This window comes from Eleginops maclovinus, chromosome 18 (genome assembly GCF_036324505.1).
Source record: "Eleginops maclovinus isolate JMC-PN-2008 ecotype Puerto Natales chromosome 18, JC_Emac_rtc_rv5, whole genome shotgun sequence".
NCBI classification, from domain to species: Eukaryota; Metazoa; Chordata; class Actinopteri; order Perciformes; family Eleginopidae; genus Eleginops; species Eleginops maclovinus.
The window spans coordinates 28,102,097-28,128,056 of record NC_086366.1 but is presented as its reverse complement, the minus strand read 5'-3'; the positions used below and the strand labels follow the sequence as shown (position 1 = coordinate 28,128,056).

The 25,960-nt window shown below is 41.6% G+C and overlaps 1 protein-coding gene and 1 long non-coding RNA gene across 11 annotated transcripts in view; one reads left to right on the top strand and one right to left on the bottom strand.

The window, feature by feature from the left end:
* Nucleotides 1-1,598: 1,598 nt before the first annotated feature.
* The window catches only part of LOC134880078 (NACHT, LRR and PYD domains-containing protein 14-like), a 41,738-nt gene continuing 17,376 nt past the window's right edge, over nucleotides 1,599-25,960 (top strand). For 8 of the 10 annotated variants that reach the window (XR_010167899.1, XR_010167900.1, XM_063906788.1 and 5 more), the window contains exons 1-4: nucleotides 1,599-1,677; nucleotides 1,904-2,032; nucleotides 13,302-13,537; nucleotides 23,805-25,614. Coding sequence is in view for 8 of the 10 variants with exons in the window: in XM_063906788.1 (XP_063762858.1) it covers nucleotides 1,914-2,032; nucleotides 13,302-13,537; nucleotides 23,805-25,614 (2,165 nt within the window). In the remaining 2 variants the exon portion in view is untranslated. Of the gene's footprint in view, nucleotides 1,678-1,843; nucleotides 2,033-13,301; nucleotides 13,538-23,804; nucleotides 25,615-25,960 lie in introns of those variants that run through there. The other 2 variants (XM_063906789.1, XM_063906784.1) reach the window with 2 other exon arrangements.
* LOC134880103 (uncharacterized) lies at nucleotides 10,998-12,489 on the bottom strand. Its single transcript, XR_010167903.1, has 3 exons — nucleotides 12,223-12,489; nucleotides 11,601-11,705; nucleotides 10,998-11,144 (listed from the first exon to the last, which is right to left on the bottom strand). It is a non-coding gene; the product is annotated as an uncharacterized LOC134880103 (long non-coding RNA).

The following is a 25,960-nucleotide window of genomic DNA, read 5'->3' as shown; positions in this document are numbered from 1 at the left end:
TACGGGCTTCATATCTGCTCAGTTACAGAGTAGGGAGCAAGGGGCTGCTGCACACAATTGCCGAAGACGTGTGTTTGCCAGCGGCCAAAGAGATGGTGGAGTGTATAATGGGAGAGAAAGAGGCAAAAAAGTTGGACTTGATTCCTGTGTCCAATAACACTGTGCATTGATGCCAAGTCTGAAGACATCCTGGCCACACTAGTCAGCCGTGTGAAGAAAAGTGAGTTTTACTCTCTGCAAGTAGACGAGTCTACAGATGTTGCAAATCTGGCCAATCTTTTTTGTGTATGTCCGTTACATTTTTGAAGGAACGGTACAAGAAGATTTTTTTCTTCGGCCCCTTGCTACCAGAAGAACAGGAAAGGAAATCTGGAATTGAATTGATGTTTTTATGAGGACCAATGGGATCGACTGGGTGCGCTGTGTGGGAATTTGCACAGACGGGGCAAAATCAATGACGGGGAAACACACGGGGCTTATAGCTCATATTAGTTTTTATTTATGGATCGTTTGTAACTTCATTGCAATTTAATTCAATGTACTGTCGTTGTAATCTCCATAACCATTGTGTTATGAGGATGTTGATGTTAGCTCCACGGTCATTTAAAATTGCTGCAATTTTTCTTTGTTGCGTTATATTGAAACTTTATTGATGTTGTTGTCGTCATGCGTGTTCTGGTTATTTGCGCATGATTAAACATGAGTCTTTATATGGCGATTTTTGCGTTTTTTGGGGGGTGCGTCAACCCGGTTGGGAGGTAGAAGGGGATGCTCCGCAAAAAAAGTTTGGGAACTGCTGGCCTAGCCAATCACCTGACTTGAATCCAATAGAAAATCTATGGAAAGAACCTAAGATCAGATTTCATAGAAGAGGCCCACAGAACCTTCAAGACTTGAAGACTGTTTGTGTGGAAGAATGGGCCAAAATCACACCTGAACAGTGCATGAGACTGTTTTCTCCATACAGGAGGCGTCTTGAAGCTGTCATTACCAACAAAGGCTTTTGTACGAAGTATTAAATACATGTCAGTAAGCGTGTTCAATACTTTTTCCCTGTGCCATTCCATTTGAATACAAATAACTTAGTTTATGGACAGCTATGGTTTGATTTCTTTCCATATGTGGATTGCATGGGTTGTTACCGACATCTGATTAAAATGTCAATAGCACCGTTAGAAATATATTTACTGAGAAAAAATGGTGACGTGTTCAATACTTATTTTGCCCGCTGCATATGTTATTATTTTCCCCTTAACAAATGCTTTAACAACAAGCAATGAACTTTCTCTCCGGCTACTATTAGCATGCTATCAATGCACAATACCAACCTGTCACAGTAACAACTGTATAATTGGGCAGAATTTAACGCACAGTTTACACTTGATATTTACATATCACACAGTTTAACTTAAGAATAGCTTTGGATGCAGGATGTTTACATGTACTGGGTTATTTTCACACTGGTATTCTTATTTTATTTCAATAACTTTGAGAGAGTGTTTTTTAGCTGCTTCTCTATTTCTATCTTACTGAAAAGAATCCCTGTATGTGTACCTGTTCAACTGGTAAGTCTGGTTATGCAAACAATGGAGGAACTGTAGACAGGTGAGGGTGTTGTAGTCAAACTGCCAGACTTCATTTGTTTACACCTCGACAGAGCGGGAGGAAGATAACAGGGTGAGTGTTAACACCAGGCTCTGTTGGGTTTTTAAGCCATTAAATTATACAAATCTGCATCCTAGAGTCCAATGAGACTGCTGCAAATGTTGTAAACCTTTTTTATTTCCTGGTTTCTGATTCATCATATTTACATAACATATGACTGCTCAGTGCAGTCAAGAGGGAGAGCTGTCTGTCTGTAGTCTGTGTGTGTGTGTGTCAGAGTTAATGGTTTATCTCTCAGACTGGAGAAGATGAGTGATTCAAAAGAGGAGGAAGAGGACAGATCTTCAGTCTCCAGCCGTCTGTCTCTGAAGAGTGACCAGTCTAGAGAGCTACCTCTAGTCTTCAATAATGAACCTCAGTCACAAAAGTAAGAGTCTGTTTCTACTGTAAACTGAACCGAAGAGGATTCAGCTCTTGTGTTATCTGATAATCTAAACCTTAACTGATTGCAGTTAAGAAACTTAGTAAAATACAGTTACAACATTGTTGTTTTTTTACGGAAGTTTTATGTGAGTGACATGCCATGCTACTATAATGGATGGGTAATAAAAACATACTATTTGGTCCAGCTAGAATGACAACCGCCTCCCTGCCATCTTCCTCTGCCTCCTTCTGACTTCCTGCTTCTGTCCCTCTTTCTGAGTCTGAACCCTCTTCTTAATTTCTCACACCCAGTTCTTCTCTAGCCATATCTTCATCTCCTGTGGCCTTCTCCTGTACTGACCCTCCTGCTCCCTCCGGTGTACTCTCCTCTCCTTTCTCATTTCCCTCTCTCTTGTCCTTCTTTTCAGTTCTCTGCCTTGTTGTGCTAAAAAAATAAGCAATATCCCCTTTTCTTTTCATTTTCTGTTGAATTACTCCAGCTCTGGCCTGCGAGAGACAATATGTAAAGCACTGGTTAACATCTTTGTAATACTTTACACTGTAGGGCAGGGGTGCCCAACCAGTCGATCGCGGTCTACCAGTTGATCGCGAGAAAATGTTGTGTGTAGGCTATCCTCCTACTGTTGTGTAAAATAGGCCTACATTAAAACTTCCAACTTAAAACATCTTAAATAGGCACAATGAACTGCTGATCGCGTGAAGCAGTGTCCATCTGTCTTATCTGCAATGCAAATATGGCTTTACCAAAGAAAGGGAATTTGGAGCGGCATTTCAAGGCGGTCCACAAGAGCTACGATACAAACTTCCCAGCTAAATCACCACTGCACGCCCGAAAAGTCAAGGAATTGAAGTCAGCCAGCAGCACAACAGTCCATTTTTACCAGGCCCAATACCACGCGTAAGGCTGCAACCATAGCTTCTTATCGTGTCTGTCGTGTTCTTGCAAAAGGAAAGACATCTTTCAAGGAGGGTGAGATTGTGAAAGAAGCGTTCATGGAAGCTGCAGATGCGCTTTTGGCCGATTTTAAAAATCGAAAGGAGATTGTGTCTGCTATTCAGGATGTGCAGCTATCAAGAAATTCTGTTACACGGCGATGCGAGGGAATGGCGGAGGATGTTGAACAGCAATTGAGGAATGATGTTGACACATGTGAGTGTTTTTCTCTGCAAGTCGATGAATCCACTGATGCTGTGGATGTGGCTCAGCTATGTGTGTTCATTAGAATGGTTTTCGACAATATGAGTGTAAAAGAAGAGCTGCGGACCATTTTGCCTTTGAAAGGGCACACAAGAGGCACAGATATTTTTCAGGTTTTTATGGAATTCGTTAGTAAGAGCAAGTTGCCCCTCTTCAAACTCATCTGCATTACAACTGATGGGGCTCCAGCAATAATTGGCCGTACTGCTGGGTTCATTGGATTGTGCAAACAGTCTGAATCTTTCCTGGATTTCCTGAATTACCATTGTATAATACACCAGCAAGGGTTGTGCGAGAAGATTTTAAATATGAAAGACGTGATTGATGTGGCTAACAAGATTGCCTGTTCTGTTCGGGCCAGGAGTCTGCACTGCTGCACACAGACGTAAGGTGGCTCAGCAGAGGTACATTTCTAGAACGGTTTTCTGAATTGTTGCCCGAAATTAAAGAATTTCTGAAACGTTCAAACCATGCTGAATATGCACAGCTAGAAGACAGTCAGTGGCTCTTGGATTCAGCCTTTCTTACTGATCTGACTGACAAGCTCAATAACTTGAATCTAGAGCTGCAGGGTAAGAACAAACACATCATCAACATGATCAGCTCCGTCAACACCTTTAAAAGCAAGTTACAGCTGCTATCAAGCAGGTTGCAACAGTGTGATCTGCGGAACTTTCCACACATGGACACAGAACTTAAGCGTCAGGGCAAAGACTGTGCAGAGCTTGAGAGTGCACGTTATGATGATCAAGTGCAAAGCATCTTGTCAGAATTTGACAGGCGCTTTACTGACTTTGCATCCATTGAGCCTGTTGGCAGTTTTCTCAATTTTCCATTTGGGGAAAATATAGATGTGGATTGTATAACGTCCAAAGTGGCATCACTCATTGAGAATGAGATCCTCACACTAAATAATGACATTGAGCTCAAATCAAGAGACCTGACACAAATTTCCAATTCTGGAATCTAATGCAGAAAGAGAAGTACCCCAACCTCAGACAAACTGCAACGAATATGACTGCACTTTTTGGATCAACATATTTGTGTGAGTCTGCCTTTTCACATATGAAAATCATTAAGTCAAAATACAGATCCACCATGACTGATGACCACCTTGCGGCCTGCTTATGGCTGGCACTCAGCTCCTACTGTCCGGACTATGAGAGACTAGCTTCCTCCTCTCAGTGCCAGAAGTCCCACTAAGGTAGAGAACCACTTATCCAACTTGAATTAGGCATTGTATTAATTGGGTTGTATGTTGTTGCGTTGTTACGGGCCAGTCCTAGGCCTACTTGTGCTTATTCTTTGCACGACGTACATTTACTTCAATAATGTATTATTATTGTTAAAACTTGATCTTTGTGTCAGAAAATTGTGTTATTATATAGGTGAACAATTAATTGTGGCTACGCTATGGCTTTCGATATGGCTTGGTAGATCTCGACACACTATCAACTTTAAAAGTAGATCTTTGTTCAAAAAAGATTGGGAACCCCTGCTGTAGGGTGTTGCGAAAATGTTCATTGTTTGAAGACCAAGAGTAGGTCGAAGGTAGACCAGGAAACTTCTAGTTTAAATCAAAGAGTATTTATTAATGCAATATTAGGATATTAAAGGACCCCCATCACCCCAGCAACAATCTGTTCTGTCTGCTGCCGTCTGGCAGACGGTACCGCAGCATCCGGACCAAGACCACCAGACTCAGAGACAGTTTTATACCACAGGCTATAAGACTACTGAACTCCTGAGCTGTGTGAATGTCTACTCACATCTTTTTATAGTACACACATACATATATATATATATATTATACACATCTGCCATACATATCTGTTTATAGTACACATATCTATATATTGTACATATCTGCCATATACATCTGTTATACATAATATATGCATCTGTCCATACCTCCTCATTCAACAGTGTAAAGTGTTTAAATACTTTCAATGTATTCCACATATGTATATATTTCACATCCTCAAATCTTTATTGCTGTTACTGTAAATATTCTTCTCTCTTTTTGCACTATTTTATTTATGTTATTTGCACCATGTATGTTGAGTTGTTGGAGGAGCACGCGACATAAGATTTTCATTGCCAACAAATACGCTGTATCTGCTGTGCATATGACAAATAAAGCCTTGAACCTTGAACCAATAGTGTAGTAGGTTTACAAGGAAACACAGCTGTGGCCCCTAAATCCAATTAACTGGTCCACGGTCCACACGAAGCAGTTATCTGTTTACAGTTGCATGGAAAAAGAGACCGTTCCTATTTCAAACATCATGTTTTATATTCCCCCTCGTATTTGGCCTTCTTCAATTGGCTGACATTGGAGGGGCGGGTCCATGACGTATTTGGCTACGCCATCTTCTTCCGTATGAAATTTCTCAACTTACCTTCGTTCATGTAATTTATCCAACATTCAAAAGTCATTTAAACACACATTAATAATAGTAATATAATGTTCTTGAGTGAGAGTTGAAAACGGTGTGTTTAGTATGTATCTCCACGCGTGATTCTCCCTCTACTCGTAATACGAGTCTCGTATATTGATTATGCTATTAGCTACATGCTAACCGAGGCTAAGAAACAACATCCGGTACTACCGGAAGTACACAAATCTGGTCCGTCGATGAAACAGTGAATTATCTCCAATTTTCCGTCAGAATATATTGATTATCCTTACAAGGGCCACGTAAAAGTTAAACAAACGTAACCCTCTGAGACCCACATTAGGTAATTTCCGTTTTTGAATATATATATATATTTTTTTTTTTTTTTTTTCTTGTAAATTATCATTTTTTACAGTATAATCAAGTTTTACACATCCCAGAAATCCGCCCAACCCCAGGTAATGTTATATGTCACTAATGAAAGACTCCTATACACTATAATAGGGGATTCTACAGTAAATGTATGCAATAATAATTTAAAAAAAGAACAAATTCTTAACTGGGAAATTTCCATTTGTGTTAAATTAGGAATGTATTAGTCTGGACCTATACGTCACGCTTACTTCTGAGGGGGGAGATTAAGCTGAGCAATAACAGTTCATGGCGAGTACAAGTTGTAACGAGCAGTATCGCTGAGCAAAGTGACTACAACGCGACCACACACTTATAAAACACAAACTTTATAAAGTCAGGCAACACTAACCAGGCTTAATTTGATGCTGATTATTTTTACCTTACTTTAATCACCATCCGTTCACTGTTATTGATTATTGGGAAGAGGCAGACGTTCTCCTGTTGTGTATTATTGCAGCTATCGGATGGAATCAATACATGGGCTACACAGGTTGCCAACTGAAGTAAAATCATAACGAAAACTACGCCGGTAAAATAGGCCTATGCCTGTACAAAACGGATTATTCCACAATAGGATAGCAGAGTAGTCAATATAATCTGAGTAGCCTCGCTTGCCATGCTAACATCACCTGTCTAATGCCAGAGACACTTTCATAACGACGTTGTGATGCAACAGCGTCAATTCAGACTGAACACATTCAGTTTTGGGGAGGGGGGGGTATCAGCTGCTAGTGTGACAGTCAGACAGTGAATATGAATCAGTCATAAGAGGGCACATAAACGGTTACGTCATGATGCAAACGATGACGCAGCTCCATTTGAGCTCCACTTGGCCTCTGAGCGGTGGAAACACAAGGGATGCTACAGGCTAGAACCAGAAAAGCGCCAGAAAAACAAAAGATTGGATATTGATCCGGTTTGGTGGAAAAGGGGCATAGCTGAGCAATCTGAAAGGTCTTTCCCAGCTTTGGAATATACATACATACACGTTTATGACACGCGCATGCGCAATGCAAATCGGGCCGCCGTCTGGACGTCAAATGTCCCACTTTGGTTGCTGTACGTAGCTGTCTATGGCGGGCCACCTCGCGCATCACAAATTGGGCAGGCATGCAAATCGGGTAGTGACAGCGGTTTACACCCAACCCTCTGAATCAGACACTCCGATAGGCTGTGAAGGCATCCAATTGGAGTGTCTGATTCAGAAACATGACTCCTACACAGTATACCTCACCAACAAAGATGGTGGATGAGAATATAGATAAAACATACAGAAAACAATATGTAATGCGCCAGGAAAAAGGTGAAACAATGCCCATCTTTTAAAACGTTACGCATCCATTTTACAATGCAAGTAAATGGCTCACAATGACATTGACTTCATAGCGTTGTTTAGCGCTGATTCTTTAGTTAAAGAGGAAAAAACGACATGTCTCTAGCTCAAACTGCTGAGAAGGTATGACTCTTTTAAGACGACATGATATTTGGGATTGTATACGACCCCCTGGGTCTCAGAGGGTTAGATAAAATCAGAAAAGCTCTTCAGTGGGGGGGGGGGCTCTCTACTGTAAACCAACCTGAAGATGAATTAGTTTTTATATAATCTTATATTCTAAACTGTTTTCTTTATTAATTTTATGTGCACAGCAGGCTTGGAATTTTGTCATTTTAGAGGAAGGCCATTTGGCCTTTGGTGTCACACATTTTTTTAGGGCACAAAGGCCACATGCCAGGGCACAAAGGCCATTGAGGGAAAAATTAGGATTTGGAGCTTACAAACAAACAACTTAACTCTCTGATAATAAAAACACATGAATGACATGGAAAACAAATCACTTTTTTACTACACTGCGCATTGAATAGAGTAGTTTTTCATTCAATGTGTGTGTGGCAAAAAATAAATCAGAAGTGGAGCAAAGCGCTCGCAGCCCCACTGAAACATCATCTCATAAATCAGAGCTGATTGGCTGTAAGAGTGTGTGCGAAAAGTGTAGTAATGCAGAGGAGACGAGTGGGCTTAGAGTACATCACCAGCGGTGAATAATACAAACAGAACATGAAAGAAGTTGACCATCTACTGGAGCTTTGGTGAGCGGAAGTATAGTTTATGTATCGATCGATCGATTGCTATTGTAACCACGGTGACGAGTGTCTGTTTTCCTACAGTCTGATGTTCTCATGCTGAGGCATCACGGTTGTTGTTAAGTTTTGCTTTGTGATAGCGCTCTTTACTCCATGTATTAAGAAACAGAAAGCCTTTATATATCTAAGTTGTTCGTGCCCCACCAGTTTTGTACATATAAAAACGCCACTGGGTGAGGAGAAGGGAGGTTCCTAGAGAGAGAGATAGACGGGGGAATGCTATGGGAGAGCTAACGGTATATATGTGTGAGTGATAATTAACGTTCTTCTTTGTTGTTTTGCCGTGGTTACGGACGACAGTAACCTGTCTCAGAAGTGAATAAACTCACGGACAAAAGGAGACACGAGGCCTCCTTGTATTCTTACAGCGAGACGCTGCAATGATGATTGAATGATGCGATGTATGACATTGTGAGGTGCGCGCAACCAATCCAAGCTACAAGCAGGGATGGGCACAAATACATCAAAATGTATTTCCAAATAAAATACAAAATACCCACCTTAAAAATGTATCAAAATAAAATACTGTATTTTTGTATTTTCAAAATACTACAAAATACTTATTTCTAAAAACCTTTTTCGTCTATCCCTTCACTTGTGCACACTATCTGGAAAAACATCTGAAAGCAAGAGACTCCTTCCATATTCAGTTAACAGATTAGATATGCTGACCCCTCAGGTTAGACATCCCAATATGTTTGCCCTTACTCTATTGTTGTAATAGATTGCCCACTATGAAGCAGTGACAATAACTCAAAGACAAACAATCCAAATTGATGATTTATTTGGAAATGTAAGCTACAGTAGGTAGCATAAACACCACCACTACCACACTTGGTGGGTTTCATCACAATGCACAACAAAAAAGTAAAAATAATAATCATTTTAAAAAAACAGGTTGTCACATTAATACTGTAAAACAGGAAAAAGAAAGGAAAATGGCAAACTCAAGTGTTGTGATCTAAGCATGTGCAAAACAGTGTGTATAACCTAGTGGTGTCTCCTCAGTTAATGCCTTTAAGCACAACTAGCTTCTCAAAGAGATTTGCATTCAGACGCCGCCTATGGGGCCTGTTGATCAGTCCAGCAAAGGAAAATAAACGCTCTACTGGAGCAGAGGATGGAATGATGGTATTGAACCTCACAAAAAGGTTTTTGATGAGGGGATACTGGTCCAAGGATGGCAAGTCCTTCCTTTGGTCCTCCAAAAAATGAAGTGACTCTAGCTCTGCCTTGCTGTGAGTAGACTTCTGGAAAACCTCCACGTCTTCTGTGAAGATGAAGAAGTCATCCTCTTCCTCTACCGCAGAAGTTGCATTTGAAGCCTCACTCTCAGTCACAAGCCCAAGATCAGTGGCAGCCTGAAGCATCAGTTCTTGGATTCTTTTTTTTTTACCTGCCAGGTGTGGAGGGAGCCAGCGCATCTTAAAGTACGGATGGGTCACACTCGCCAGGATCGCTTCGTTTACTTCTGGTCGAAGATCTAGAAAGGCACCAAATCTCCGATGGAAACCATCCACTATGGCATGCAGAAGGTGCGAACAGTAACGGAGGTTGTTGGCATGCAGAGCTTCAAGCTTACCCTCTATTGCAAATAGGGTTGGAATTAATTCTGCGTAATAGCACGGTGACTGGCTCTGCAATCGATCTATTGCCTGCGCAAGGGGTTTCAGGACTTTGGTATACTCTTCAATGTACTCCATCTCTGCATCCTTATACAATGGCAGGTTTAACTGTTTCATGAGATCAGGGAGGGTCTCGTGGATGCTGCAGAGCTGATGAAGGCTGTCATAAAGAGAGTTCCAACGCGTCGCACAAGGTGTAATCAACCTGAATTTCAGTACTGCAGACACCACTTCAGCGCTTTTAGGCCTTCCTGCTGCATTCCACAGTGCAGAACATTTTCCCATTGTGGAGTTGTTAAGACGCGACAAGCTAGAATTTTCTTTCATGGCCTTTTTTGCATCAATTGTCGCAACCAGACTTAAAGTATGGCACGCGCATCGCAAATGAGTAGGTAAAATAATGCCATTCTCATTTTCCTCAGAGTCTATTGCGATAAATGAGAGATCTTCTTCATCGTTTTGACTCTCCTCGTCCACACACACTGCTGAAATATTAAATTCTTTGAACGCTTTCACGAAATTCGACGCATTGTCTGTTACTGTAGCAACAATACGTTCATGGGACAGCCCATATTCGGCGTGGATTTCATCCAGTGTCTCGGCAATTCTATCGTATGTGTGTGGACTAGGGAAATGGCGGCACGCTAGTGCTGTAGACAGGCGGCCAAGTGTATCTGGCTGAATCCAGTGTGCTGTCACACCAAAAAAGCTTGAAACTTTGGTGGACCAAATATCAGCTGTGGTGCATAAGTGCTTAACACCTTTCAAAACTTCCTTCAAATCATCCACTTTTGTTGTAAAGTCATTGTCAATCCTTCTTCCTAGAGTTCTTCTAGAGATAACAGTTGCTTCTGGGTTCAAGCCCTCAACAAGGTCAATGAATTCCGGCTGTTCAACAGTTGAAAGAGGATGCATTCCTTTAACAACATAGGCAGTGATTAAGTCATCTACCTTTTTCTGAGAGATCTGGGCATTTCTGGGAGAACACTCTGTAAACAACTTTGTCTGCTTGAGTGTGGTACCGATGGTCCTTTCTTTCCGCTGCTGAAACCCTGCTTGTGTTGCTCAAACTCTGGAAGTACCTCAGCATGCAACCTCTTCAGGTGAGTTTTGAAATTTGTAGTGGCTTGAACAGAACCAGGTATGATGGTTTTCTTCTTTGTACATAATTTGCACTCAGCCTGAACTTGCCCAGATTCTGTTTGTTTCACAATTTCAAAATAAGTCCCATCTAATATCGCTGATCTCACAGTCCACTGAGCAGTACTAGTGCTTGGGGTAGGATTCTCCTCTGGTATTTCCAGGGGCTGGTCAGAGCTGTGAGATAAAAAGAAGACTTCACTATCTATTGCATCTAAACTACAGAAATATTTTTAAATTGAAATATATAATAGTATATAAATAATAAATACATTGAAAATCAGATTTTCATTATTTTATTTTATTATGTATATAGTTTCATTATTTATAATTCAGTATTGGTTTGTTAATAGCACCCACGGGTGGTGTAGGCCTACTTTGTTTGAAGCTGCAACTATTATTTATAATGTTAAAATTCCAAATGCATCACAAATTGAAAACTGCGAACACATTATGCACTGAAAAAGCGTAGCCACTATGCTCAAAGTTCATAATTCCTGAAGCTTAGTAAACAAAATATTCAGAATCGGCATCCATAAATGCTTTATTTCTATAATACCATTATAAATGCTACACAGCTGTAAATGTGTCAAGAATGCAGCATACAAGCTTCCATCAGTTCAACTCCCTTACCTGCTCTCCTCATTGTCTCCCATTCTCCCACTCATTCTCACTCATTTCTCCTCACAGGTCCCTGCAACTCCTAACTGTCCCTCCAATCACGTTCTGAACCTGAATCTGAGGGAGAACAAATTTGTGGCATGTTGTACTGTATGATTGTTGCTTACTTTAGCCTACATATTGTGTAGGCTACATACAGTCAACAGCAGAACATTAGTTAGGTACATTTCTAAGAAAATGTATCATTAAATGGCCAACAGTAGCCTATGAGCCAAAACTAGCCTACTACAAGTGGCGGAGGGGGTTGGTTATCTGTGGTGCTGCAGCAGCACACATATAGACAATGACGTACAAAACTCCTAAGTAGCCTATAGGCTACATGAAACAAACGGAAACCGTCTAACATAACAATAACTTTAAAAACGTGATTATTTGAATGTTCACTGGATCAAATCAAAGAGAGTGAAACTAACACTGCGAGTTAGCAGCTAACATTCAAAAGTGAAATAGCCTAGCCTTACAAAGAACACCAAACATTACACTGAACAGGAACATGCCATAAAAAGAATGATTCATGGTTGAGATTGAGAATAAATGTGTTACTTAAATAAATTAGGTTAATTTGGTTGCTCACCTTGCTTTGAAACAATGTATGACAGGTCCGGACAAAGTAGCCAACGTAGCTACCCAACTCAATCTGCAGCACCGAACGTTTTGTGTTGTGAGTGCAATGTGCATGCCCATAGCAAGTGTGAAACAGCGCCAACATTCCCTAGTGGCCGAGCGTGGCGTCACAGGGGCTTAACTATGCGAAGGTGCCACAGACAGAGACATTCGTTTATAGATAGATAGATGTTATCACAGTGTTTCACAGAAAGTATTTTACAGTATTTTGAAAATACAAAAATACACAACACTGAAGTATTTTTGATACAAAATACGAAGGCATTTTCATAATCTCAATAAAATAAAAATTACAAAATAGTATTTTGTATTTGAAATACGTATTTCAAATACATGTATTAGAAATACTGCCCATCCCTGGCTACAAGGACTAATGCAGTTCAGAGCCCAGACCACCGCTCTGACACTTTTAAAGCAACTTCGAGATTTCAACAGAATCAGGGCACAACGGCCATGGTGGCCGTAGGACGTACAATTATTTTCGGGGCATCACGGCCAGACCGAGGGGCAATGAAGGCCATGGCCGTCATGGCCGCCGTGAAATTCCCACCCTGGTTACCGGTATCAAATATTATTCAGCCCACTTAAACGGAGCATGAGCCAGATAGATAAATAGCTTTAATTACTGACCTGCAATAAACTACACTTTAGCATTTAAAGTCATACTTTTGCAGTTATTTTGGTGAAAGTAACTCAAAGTAACGCAAAAGTAGTGTAACGCATTACAGTTCAGAGACAGTAATAATGTAATGTAACTTAATACTTTAAAAAGACAGTAATAAGTAATATGTACTGTATTACATTTTGGAAGTAACTTGCCCATTACTGGTGAACATGCTGTGTGCTCTTCTGGGTGATGTCATGACAGCATGCTGTTAGGTTTTATAATAATGTCAAGTGTAAACTATCTACCTGATCACAAAGATATATTATGCAAAGATATAGAATTTGCAACCTTGGTTTGTACCACTGGTGAAAATCAGCCACCAGTAATGCAGTGTACTATAAAGGATGTGTTCATCTCCACAGAGGTAAGACGAAAAGTCCTGTTCCTGTCGAGGAGCAGCTCTCCAGCTGTGCTCTGTGTCAGGACGTCCTGAAGGATCCAGTCTCTACCAGCTGTTTACACTGGTTCCGCAGACAGGGCATCACCTCAAACTCGGACCAGCCAACTTCATCGGGGGACTCCTCCTGTCCGGAGTATGGAGAAAGATCCAGAACCAGAGCTGCACTGCAGACAGACATTCAGATAAGCTCTGTACGAAGTAAGAGGCCTAACACATGCAGCGTCATTAGAGCTGCCGGGGACCTGGGCCTCTACTCTTGTATCAACTTTGATTGGCGCACTATTTCATCTGATCTTCTTCCAGGCATTGTTTTTGAAATGTCTATTAAAACAGACAGCAGTGTTTTCCTTAATCATACCTGTAAACTAGTCACCTTTCGGCGAAATTCGCCGTTTTCAACTCAAAATATGTCATTGACGTGAATCGTGTAGATCCGAAGAGGTTTTTTTTTTTTTTTTGGGGGGGGGGGGGGGGCTGACCAACGACTGACCGACCAACCATAGACTGTATAACCGACTGTATAATGAGCAAGAAACAAGTTTGCTATCTTCACAATAAATAAAATCTTTGTTCAAATGACTCGGTCCCACGACCACCAACCAATCATAAGCAAGATAAACCACAGCGCGCTTTTTTACCCATCGGTCCCTCTTGGAGTGGAGCGCTCAGTCGTCAGCGAGTGGTTCTTCTGGACAATTTTCGGGATACGTTACAGATACAAGTTTTGAGGTAGGTCTAGTAGCAGCTAATCTGGCAAAAACATTGTATGCTGTATCATTTTAACGTTGCTGAAGTAAAATGATTTGAGCCAAATAAAGTGTATTAACATGCTTCAGCTTATCAGCTTGTTAGGTTGCTAGCTAACCTCAGTGAATTGTGTTAAAGATAGCCTAGCTAGACCAGTTCTACGTCACCTCGTTCAATGCGAAAATAATACGTTTGTGAAGGCTGATCTCCACAGCATCCGTCCTGTTACTGTTATTACTGGCGGCTATGTCATTGTGGTCAGATATGAGAGGGATGAACACGAACACGTAATGAACAAATACACATCCGTGTGTGGTTTAGTGAGTAGCTAGTAGTGGTGCAACGGATCATCATTGATCCGTGATCCGTTCGGATCAATTATTTCGGTTTCGCATTCATCAACTTTTTAGTAGCTACGAAAAGTTTGGAGTTACGAACAAAATCTACAAACGCTGGCGACCGTGTGTAGAGTTAGTTTACAGTAAGCACATGTAACGCTTCACTGTTGGAAATGACAGTATTCATATTGCGCTGTGTTATGTACACAAGACGCAGATGCCTTTGAAACACACGATCTAAAAACGAAAACATGTTTTATATGTAGTAACAATTGTTGGCAATTGGCAGGTTTAAGATCCAGATTAGGTTCATGGTTGTGAATTATCTATGTAAATCGACTCTATAGATTACACGTTCATTCTACATGTTGAATGATGATAGCGTAATACAAATATAGGCTATACATACAATGACAGAACTGCCGTGGGCTATATGTTATCCGTATCCTTTGTTAAAGTTATTGTTCAATAGCTCTATGCCAATGGGAACAACAGAACGTGCGCATTACATATGGACCAATGCGACACGTTCATTACGGCCGTGGACCGATAAACACTCAGTACCGTACGCACACCCAGGGTGCGATTTGACAAAAAAACAGAGGGGGGGATGTTTTTTATTTTTTATTCATAGACAAGAACATTGGACTTTTAACTTGCATAGGGAGAAAAAAACGCAAAAGGTAGGCTATATATATATATATATATATTGTTCACTAAATAATTCACTAAAATAGCAAAACGTGCTGTCAACAATTCAGGGACAGGTCTGGAAAACTAGACTAGGTAAACAGTCGGCTCTGGTGACGAATTTGTGGTGGCTTTTTCGGTTTTCCTGTCGGGGCATTGTCTGCAGCATTTCGGCCCTCTTTTATCCACAATTCTGCAAATGTGTGCGCAGGAAAGGATGCCACCTCTGGACCATTGACACCAATGAACAGTAGGCCATTCAAAGTGGAGACGTGCATTCTGTTTCGTTCTTCCGTGAGGATGTGGTTCATCGCACTAAAGCCACGCTCGCACTCAGCCGTTGACACAGGGAGCGTGGAGACAGCGATGAGCACTTTTTTCAAAGTCTCCCCAGTGACACCATTGCATTTCAGTTCATGAAATTCTTTGAGGAGTGTGGGCATATTTGTGTCTGCTATAGCAAGGCTTTTATGAATGGTCAGAAGTTTGTCATCCCCATAAAGCAACCGTTCATCTTCATCGGAGGGCCAATTTGAGGGGTTCAGCGCAGCCGGCGCAGAAAAAATGCCGTTGTCATCGAGCCTGCTCTGGATGTTATCGGCCAAGGAGATGAAAAAACGCTCACGAAAGGTCTCTGCCTTCCGCTGTTCTCCGTCACTCGGCTGAGACACATTAACCCCCTTAAATGTTTGCTTACTGCCCAATTCCTCCTTCAGACATCGTATGTTCACTCCATCGGCATTCCTCATAGCCCTCAGTGTCCGCACGGCAACGCCCACCTCAGCAGTAGCGGTGATTGCTGTGGCATCTCGTCTCTGAAGAAAGAGGGACAGGGCCTGCATCGTTTCGAGCGCGTCTTTTACGAATGCCATCTCCACCACGAAAAGCCACTGAGTCATCTTAGCATGCATTCCCTTACATTTGGCCCTGTCTTTGGTTGATCGTGATGTGTCTTCGGCCAGTGACGCGAAGAGTTTGACCAGGGCTGGATAGCTTTGCCAAAGAGCCGTCACAGATGTGCAAGACGAGGATAGCCAGCGCACGTCAAACACCCTTCCTATCCTGCGAGCTTGCATCTCCAAATTGGAAGCGACAAGCTCTAGCTCTCGCATGTTCTTTGGACTTTGAGAGAAGAAGGCGTACAGGGAGTCAGTGAACATCTGGAAATGACTTGCATCTGTAATTTGTTTGACAGTGTCATGGACGGCAAGTTCTAGTTTGTGATTCATGCAGTGAATGACAATCAGGTTGGGGTTAATCTCCTCACGTAGGAGTGTGGCGACCCCCTTGTATCGGCCCAACATAGCGGCGGCCCCATCCGTCGCGAACCCAATTAGTCGGGAGCGCAACATGTCTTTTGAGATACCCTGCTTCTCAAGGCACTGAAGCACAGTGTCACGGATCGCCGATCCAGTGCACGACTGCAACTCAGCAAGTTGGAAGAAGAAATTGCAACACTCCCCTTCAAATGGAATTCTAATGTAAATGATCAGACATGTTTTATTTGAAACTGTTGTGCTCTCATCAATGAGAATGCTGAACTTGTCGGGTGAGCTTTTAAGGAAGTCCACCAGACGCACTTTTTGTGTCATTTTCTCTGCAATAAACATCAGCATATTCCGACATGCCTTGTCAGAATGCAGCATGTTACCGAGGTTAACATCGTTGAGTTGTTGCAGTTCAACCAGGTGAGGCTGCATTTTGAATGACAGGTCAGTGTAGCAGATCATGTAAGCTGTGCAAATGCAGTACTCTGTGGTTTTTAAACTATGCTCATGATGCTTTCGCCACAGAGCTGCACTGTTCTCATTTGCCTTTTCAATTGCGGCGTCTTGTCTTTTTTGTACAATTTCAATACATTTGATATGGCTTTGACATTTTCCGTGCTTGCTGATTTTGTCATTTAATTTTTTTGCCGTTTTGGCTTTTATGCCTTTAATGAAGGCAGAGTCTATATGAAGCCTTTCCTGTGTGTGTGGGCCTAAATCCCTGACGTCGGAACAAGCTTGGCACTTGACTGACCCGTCTGTGCTGACAGCTAGCCACTCACGACCCTCTCTCCATTTAGCAAAGCGCCCCGGCTCAATGCACCCTCCTACCACATGCGTTTCAGAGTCGCTAGCAACATCGGCGTTTCTTTCATCAAGTGGCTGGGAATCGTCCTGCAGGCCTACATGAACGCCAACCTCCAGCGAATTTCTTGCGCTATCACTCTCAGGTGTTAATTTCGTTGTTTTATTATTTGGTCCCGTAAAGTAGGACGATATGCTGCTCTGAACGCGTTTCATGTTTGCATCAGCGCTGTTTTTCCTGCAAAGTTCCCGCACTAAAATGTTACAATGTTTTTGTTTTCGATGACGTTCCGAAATATGCGCAGTCTGCCAGAAGGCTGCTGAATAGCCTACTCTGACACTGAAGATCGTTAGATTTCAAGAGTTTAAGTAGTCTAGCAGTTAAGTTGCATTCATCGCTATCAAGGGGGGGAAATCCTTGTCCCCACCGGAGATAAAAATAATTTAGCAGAGGTAGGGATAGGAAAACCAGAGGGGGGGAAATCCTCACCATCCCCCCCTACAAATCGCACCCTGCGCACACCAACCGGCATGTGCGTGTTTAACACCTTGTTTAACACTGGCGTTACCGCCGCTTAACTTAAATAATGAAGAACTGCTTTTAATTACGACTTGGCCGAGATCTTAACGTGCTGTTCATGCGTTTCCCATGAATAGCCTACTACTATAACTCGGAGCGGAGCAGGATATAATGCGCATGTGCGCAACGTGTACAAAGGCTGGGGGGGGGGGGGGGGGGGGATGCCCCCAGACCCCCCTACAACGGTTTAGTTTGTCACCTTTTTCAGCCCTTCTGAGTTTGCAGGTATGCTTAATAACCTGGTAGAACGCCTTCGCCCAACCAGAAACCAAACAGATTCCAGCGGCTGGGAATCTAAAGCCCTTCCCCTGTTTCCTGGGAGTGGCGTTGCCAGATTTGCCCATTTGTTCAATTGCAAGGATTCACCATTGCGCTTCCTTCACAAATACCCAGAGACAGCTAATTTGGGGAATTTAGGCCTTTGTTTAGCCTCCGGAGGAAAGCATATTCCAAATGGCAGAGCAAAAGGTGAGTTATACATTTATGTGTGTTGTTTTGACGTTCACAAAACAACGCAAAGGAGTTAGAATGTAAAATGCAGACCATGTTTAGCTAGCAGCAATTGTGATAGCTTAGATAGATAGAATCGGAGGATGAAACCCTCTTTATTAGTCACATACATGCACACAGCAGAGCACACACAGTGAAATTAGTCCTCTGCATTTAACCCATCCTAGTACTAGGAGCAGTGGGCAGCTATCGTGCAGCGCCCGGGGAGCAATGGGGAGGGGGGGGATTGGAGGTGTCCGGTGCCTTGCTCAAGGGCACCACAGCAGGGCCTAGGAGGTGAACTGGGACCTCTCCAAGTAGCAGTCCACTTTCCATTTTTCAAGTCTGTTCGGGGACTTGAACCGGCGACCCTACGATTCCCAGTCCAAGCCCCTACTGACTGAGCCACTGCTGGACGAATATGCTAGGTTGATTTTTTCCCCCCCGATCTAATGGGCTGTAATAATGGGTTTAGTTTTTTCGACACACAAGTTGATGTTTGTTGGAACAGCGATGACTAACCAAGACCAACCCTGGTTTTCATGTTTCTGTAGAGATTGAATTAGGCTAAGTATGTTTATCAAGGCAGCTAGCAGCTAGCTGAGAGCCTGATGTATACCACTCACCTGCCTGCTAATTATCGGGCTCCGCACCCAAACACACCTGTGCAAATATATTGGTGGTTGGGAAAAACATATGGCCCGACCTTTTTAGCTGTCATTTCTGCAAACTATTTAGCCTGTAACAGTAGCTTAGAGGTAAGTGGTCAAAGTAGAATGGAAGATATTTGATAACTAGTGTTTGCTAGCTACCCATCATTTGCCCATTAACCCCCTCTCGGTACTGTGTTACCGCGGGAGTTCGGGCCATCATAATTTTACCTCATTACCACCGAATTATCAATACATAAATCATGCTGTACTATCTGTATGTTTTTAAAACGGCAAAACAATGTTGATCATTTCATCTAATAAATTACGAGTTCAAATCAAAATCATTGTGTTTTAACAGACTGTATACATGAAAAATGTAAGTACCTGTTCTAGCTTCTTTAGTTTAGCCAAACAGTCCAAAGGACAAAATCTACATGATGCACTGCAAGACCAATCTTTATTTTAAGGGTCCTCTCTTTGTTTTAAATGAAATCTTCAGACGTGAGATTTTACTAATACAGTAGTAGTGTTGTCAACCTAGAAAACTGAACCACTCTTAACAGTTTCATTATGTTTATTTATTATCTAAAATAAAAATTATCTTTTTTTTTTATATAAAACCTTGTTGATAGTTCATCTATGATAAGTTCCGGTTCAATACATTGCATTTGTACAACTTTTTGTCTTTTATTCTTACTGAAAATGTTTAATTGCACATTCAAATCTGACTGCAGATGGGCACCATTTGTTCCATAGTAAAAGGCACAAGTATTGTAAAACTTACATAGCAAGGCAAATAGAAATAATCATCTCATCGATTGCACACTACATGTTGAAATAGCAACTAAATAGGTGCATTTGATCAGCTGACCACACTTTGTCTGATGTGCAACTTCACAAACAAATGATGGTCCTGTTATGTCACAAAACTATTCAGTATGCAGATCTTTTCACAATAAAAGTAGTTTCTCAGTTATTTTGTTTGGCCTTTATTAGTCTTGAATCTCATAAAATCTGGTTTTAATTTTTCTCTTGGATGTTCTTCTGGACTCTCGGAGAAGGAGAAAATGGTGATGCAGCGGTGTCTTTCAGGCTTGTCCGTACCTAACAGAAATGACAAGAAACATATAACTATATAGCATACATATAACTATATAGCAAGTGTGTTGTTTAGGAGGTGTGTTTGTGTCTTCAGGAGCTTTAGATATATTTTTACATACAAGTGTTTTTTAAATTGAGCTGTGTACTACAATCAGATTATCAATGAACATTTCTTCAACTTTAAAATATCTGTTTTTATTTGAATAATATTGAACTGTTATCAAAAATGCATGTAGAATCATGCTGTTTGGTTGTCTCACTGCAAACATCACTTTTACAATGTTTTTTTACAGACAATATCTCGAGACAAAGGTTAGCAGTTCTTTCTCTATATATAACTCACTCCAATAACTAGCAGGCAGGTGAGACGTCAGGGTCTCAGCTAGCTGCTAGCTGCCTTGATAAACATAGGCCTACTTAATTCAATCTCTATAGAAACAGGAAAACCTGTTAGCCGTCACTGTTCCAACAAGCATCAACTCGTGTGTCTGCATTTCACATTCTAACGCCTTTGCGTTGTTTTTACGACGTCAAAACAACACATATAGATTTATAACTCACCTTTTGTTCTGCCATTTGGAATATGCTTTCCTCTGAGACCCTTCTAGCGCGCAGAAACTGTTACCTCCTTCATTGTTCCGTAGTTATGAGAGCCTCTCACTGAAGTTGGGCCACTACAGGAACCCGTACTTCTGACTTTAATCTCAGAATTCTGACTTCATACTTCAAAATCATACTTTTACCTTTACAATAGTTTGCTTAAATATGCGGGACCATTTATTGAATCTTGTAGTGTTTTTGCACAGTAGCCTACAGTAGTTGTCTACTTTTAGCTTTTTAACTGACATAGAATGTTGGCTTTTTACCAGCTTCTCACTCTTGATGATGAGGAACTATTGTAATGTTGATGAACTGGTTGGGCCATGTGAAGGAGGCCACTCAGGGACTGGGACGCTGAAATACTTCAGTAAATACCACCTCCATTGAATGAAAAAACGAGTCGCGAAAGCACTAAGCCAATCAGGCATGCATAAAACACAGGATCAGTCTATGTGTCAAGGGGGCACTAGTTTCTCCCCTGTCCAAGAACGGGTAATGGTCTGGTCTGACAGCACAGCTCGGCTGTCTGCAGCAGAGAGCAGAGGAAGAGACGGATCAGTGCTCTAAACCCTGAAGTCAAAAATCGTACACATCCAAAATTGAATAAATATAAATCATTATTATTACTAAGTTAAATCCTGTTCATTGTTTTTGACTTTTACTAAACACTCGATATTTCCAACACGTTCTCACTCTCAACTCATCCTATGTTGACGTGATGTCAGGATCCCTTGACGTTACATTTAAACACACTGGGAAGTTTTAGCATCGATTTTCAACTTGCAGGAAAGCCTCATAATAAGACAGAAAAGATGCTCATTTATGACCCAGTGGTCTGGTAAACTCTTATTTTGAAATGGTAAACACAGTTTCCCGTGTTCCTGAGCCGATCAGACTTTCTGTCCTGACAGATGGGAAACAAGTCTGACAAGAAGCAAACAAATAAATAAAAAATAGGATAATTGTGGCTTATTGTTGAGTAAATAACAGTGTGTGGTTTTGATATTAAAGGACCCCAATTACCCCAGCAACAATCTGTTCTGTCTGCTGCCGTCTGGCAGACGGTACCGCAGCATCCGGACCAAGACCACCAGACTCAGGGACAGTTTTATGCCACAGGCTATAAGACTGCTGAACTCCTGAGCTGTGTGAATGTCTACTCACATCTTTTTATAGTACACACATACATATATATATATATATATATATATATATATATATATATATATATATATATATATATATATATATATATATATATATATTATACACATCTGCCATATACATCTGCTATACATAATATATGCATCTGCCCATACCTCCTCATTCAACAGTGTAAAGTATTTAAATACTCTCAATGTATTCCACATATGTATATATTTCACATCCTCAAATCTGTATTGTTGATATTGTAAATATTCTTCTCTCTTTTTCACTATTTTATTTATCTTTTGCACCATGTATGTTGAGTTGTTGGAGGAGCACGCGACATAAGATTTTCATTGCCAACATATACGTTGTATCTGCTGTGCATATGACCAATAAAACCTTGAAACCTTGAAACCTTGAAAAGAATAACAAATTAGAAGGAAAAGGCTGTCTGACATTAGTCAAAAGTCAAAGTCCACTTTATTGTCAAAGTTTCCACATGTTTTATACATACAGAAAATTGAAATACCGTTTCTGGCAGTCCCACAGTGCAAATATAAAAGAACATAAAACAATAATAACAATAAAGTAAAATTTCGGCTTGATATTGAGGAGATTGGTGGAGAGCATTTCCCCGCGATCTCAAGTCGATTTTCAACTTGCAAGGAAGTTGCAAATCAACGCTAAACATACAAATATAAACAGTAATAGTTCAACAATAATACAGTAAAAAAAATGGACACTGTATAATATTGTTGTGTGCCCGTAGTGAGATGACGAGGCGCCATTATGAATAAAACTATTTCAGTGAATAACTGAGTTCAGGAAAGTTATTAACGTTTAAATGAAGTTGACTACAGCATGTTCGCATTTGTTAGTGCTTTCATGTGAATTTGGCGCATATATGATACATTAAATGGTGATGATGATGATGATTCTTAAATGATGATTAAAAAACTTTAGTGTGAGCCGGGTTACATTTCCTCCCGTCGGATGTGAAAACAAAACAATTATTTTAATAGTTGTAAACTCACATGGATTAAACCACATTTATTTAGTTAAATAAAAACAAAATGTCCACTATGTCACACTGGGGGTTTTCATTTCGGCGAGTGCCCATTCCCTGTCTGTCATGAACCCACATAGGTGGTGATGCCCGAAATGAGGCATTACATCTCTATACTCACTTGGAGCAACTGGATTGAACCCACAAAGCAAAACACTGAGGACTGACGGAAAGTTTAGTTGAATTATCAAAAGGCCTCATTGCGAAACAGGCTGAGTAAAACAGAGCTGAGGGAATCCAGGACCAGGGAAATTTACTTGGAGTGGAAGCCAATTGGTTAAATTCAGGGACTAGGGAATACCAGGGGAACAGGCCAGGATGTGGAGAGCAGAGAGGGGAGATGGTGGAGCAGGGCAGATGAGGGAGTGGCTGGTTATGGCTGGCAGAGGAGAAGTTAAGTGGATCTAGACATGGACAGGGATTATGTCAAAAAATCTTGCAAGGAATATCAAAATTAAAATGCTAGAAGCAAAGTCGTTTCAGATTTTTTTTACCACTGACGGTTACACAGAGGACTGGTGTCTACTGGAGGTGGAAATCGGGTTTATATGCAGGTGCAAATGAGTTGTGGCAATCTAGGAGATGAGCTGCATCCGGGGAGGTATAGAGATGGGAATCCAATAGTAGGTCAGACACGCCCAGCCGGGGAGACAGACACACAGAGACAAGTGAGGTAGTACTGTGGATCCTCACAGTAGAAACACAGGACAGATCTTAAGCACGGGGGAACGTTAGCCCTGCAAAGACATGTTACAGAAGATAATAAAGATGTTTGATGGCTAGGGTTCTTGTCTTCATATCCAGGCTTCTTCCTGGTTTATTTGCTTTCAATTAGGTATACTGTTGTAGAGCATAAACAGTAAGCTGTTTGTATAAAATCATACCAATTTAAACTCTTTCAATTCTTTGGGGGGTTTATTGCTATAATTATGTTCTCAGAAGCATTTTCTTTATTCTAACATGTTTCTTTCTCTTTGCAGAAAGTGGTCTGCAGGAGGTTTTAGATGAACATAGGATCACTCTGAGGAGGAGATGGGAACGTGTGAGTGAAGGAACTGATGAAAGTGAAACCCTCCTCAACAGCATCTACACTGAGCTCTACATCACACAAGGACAGAGTGAAGAAGTTAATACCCAACATGAGGTGAGGCAGCTTGAGACAGCTTCCAAGAAAAAGACCCTCCATGACACTCGAATCAAGTGCAACGACATCTTTAAAGCCTTACCTGACCAACAGACACGCATCAGAGCGGTCCTGACCAACGGCGTCGCTGGCATTGGAAAAACCTTCTCAGTGCAGAAGTTCACTCTGGACTGGGCCGAGGGTTTGGAAAACCAAGATGTGAGTCTGGTGATCCCACTTTCCTTCAGGGAGCTGAACCTGGTCAAAGATGAGCAGTACAGTCTTCTCAGGCTGATCCATGTTTTCCATCCAGCCTTACAGAAGGTCACAGCAGAGCAGCTGGCTGTCTGTAAAGTGCTGTTCATCTTTGACGGCCTGGATGAAAGCAGACTCTCTCTGGAGTTCAGAAACAATGAGGTTGTGTCTGATGTCTCACAGCAGTCCTCAGTCAAAATGCTGCTGACAAACCTCATCAGGGGGAAGCTGCTTCCCTCGGCTCTCGTCTGGATAACTTCCCGACCTGCAGCGGCCAATCAGATCCCTCCTGAGTGTGTGGACAGGGTGACAGAGGTACAAGGATTCACTGATGCCCAGAAGGAGGAGTACTTCAGGAGGAGATCCAGAGATGAAGAACTGTCCAGCAGAATCATTTCTCACATGAAGAGCTCCAGGAGCCTCCACATCATGTGTCTGATCCCGCTCTTCTGCTGGATCACTGCTGCAGTTGTGGACCACATGTTGACTACAGACCAGAGAGGAAAGCTGCCTAAGACCCTCACTGACATGTACTCACACTTCCTGCTGGTCCAGACGAAGAGGAAGAAGCAGAAGTATGAAGGGGGACATGAGAGGAGTCCACAGCAGCTGACGGAGGCTGACAAGGGGGTTCTTCTGAAGCTAGGGAGGCTGGCGTTTGAACATCTGGAGAAAGGAGACATCATCTTCTACCAAGAAGACCTGGAGCGCTGTGGTCTTGATGTCACCGAGGCCTTGGTGCACTCAGGAGTTTGTACAGAGGTTTTCAAAGGAGAGAGTGTGATCTTCCAGAAAACAGTCTACTGCTTTGTTCATCTGAGCTTCCAGGAGTTTCTGGCTGCAGTCTACATGCTGCACTGCTACACCAACAGAGACACAGCGGTACTGAAGGATTTCCTGGAAAAAGACTGGGTCGATGACAACAGTGATGATAGTAAAGATGTATATCCATCCCTGGATGCCTTCCTAATGAGAGTCGTGGAGAAATACCTCAGAAGTAAAAATGGCGACCTGGACTTGTTTGTACGCTTTCTCCACGGCCTCACTCTGGAGTCCAACCAGAGACTCTTAGAAGGCCTACTGGGACGTACAGACAACAGCCCAGAAATCATCCACAGAGCCACCGACAACCTGAAGGAGATAAGAAGTTTGGAAATTTCTGATTACAGGAGCATCAACATTTTCCACTGTCTGACAGAGATGAAGGACCACTCAGTACTTCATGAGATCACAGAGTTCCTGAAGTCAGTGAACAGATCAAAGAGGCTCTCTGTGAACCACTGCTCAGCTCTGGCCTACAAGCTGCAGATGTCAGAGGAGGTTCTGGATGAGTTGGACCTGGAGCAGTACAACACAACAGAGGAGGGACACCCAAGACTGATTCCAGTTGTGAGAATCTGCAGAGAGGCTGTGTAAGTCCAGATGTGATTAACTTTATAAATAAGTGTAGTTAAGGAATTTTAGTTTTTCAGATAAATACTATACAACATTTAGCTGTTTCACACACTGTGAGAGCACAGTTTAATTAATACAATTATTGTAATGATTTAAAATAATCACAAAATGTTATTTTTTTTCATAATTTCCTTGTCAATAAAAATTAAGGATATTTTATCACAGCAACATGTGATCTCAACATACAGCAGTATTTCACAGAAATCAGTGAAGTTATTATTAGATGTATGCAGTTTCTTCATGATTGAATCAGACACAGAGTAATGTGTGATTTATTTTGACTCTAGTATTCTCAAGTCTAAA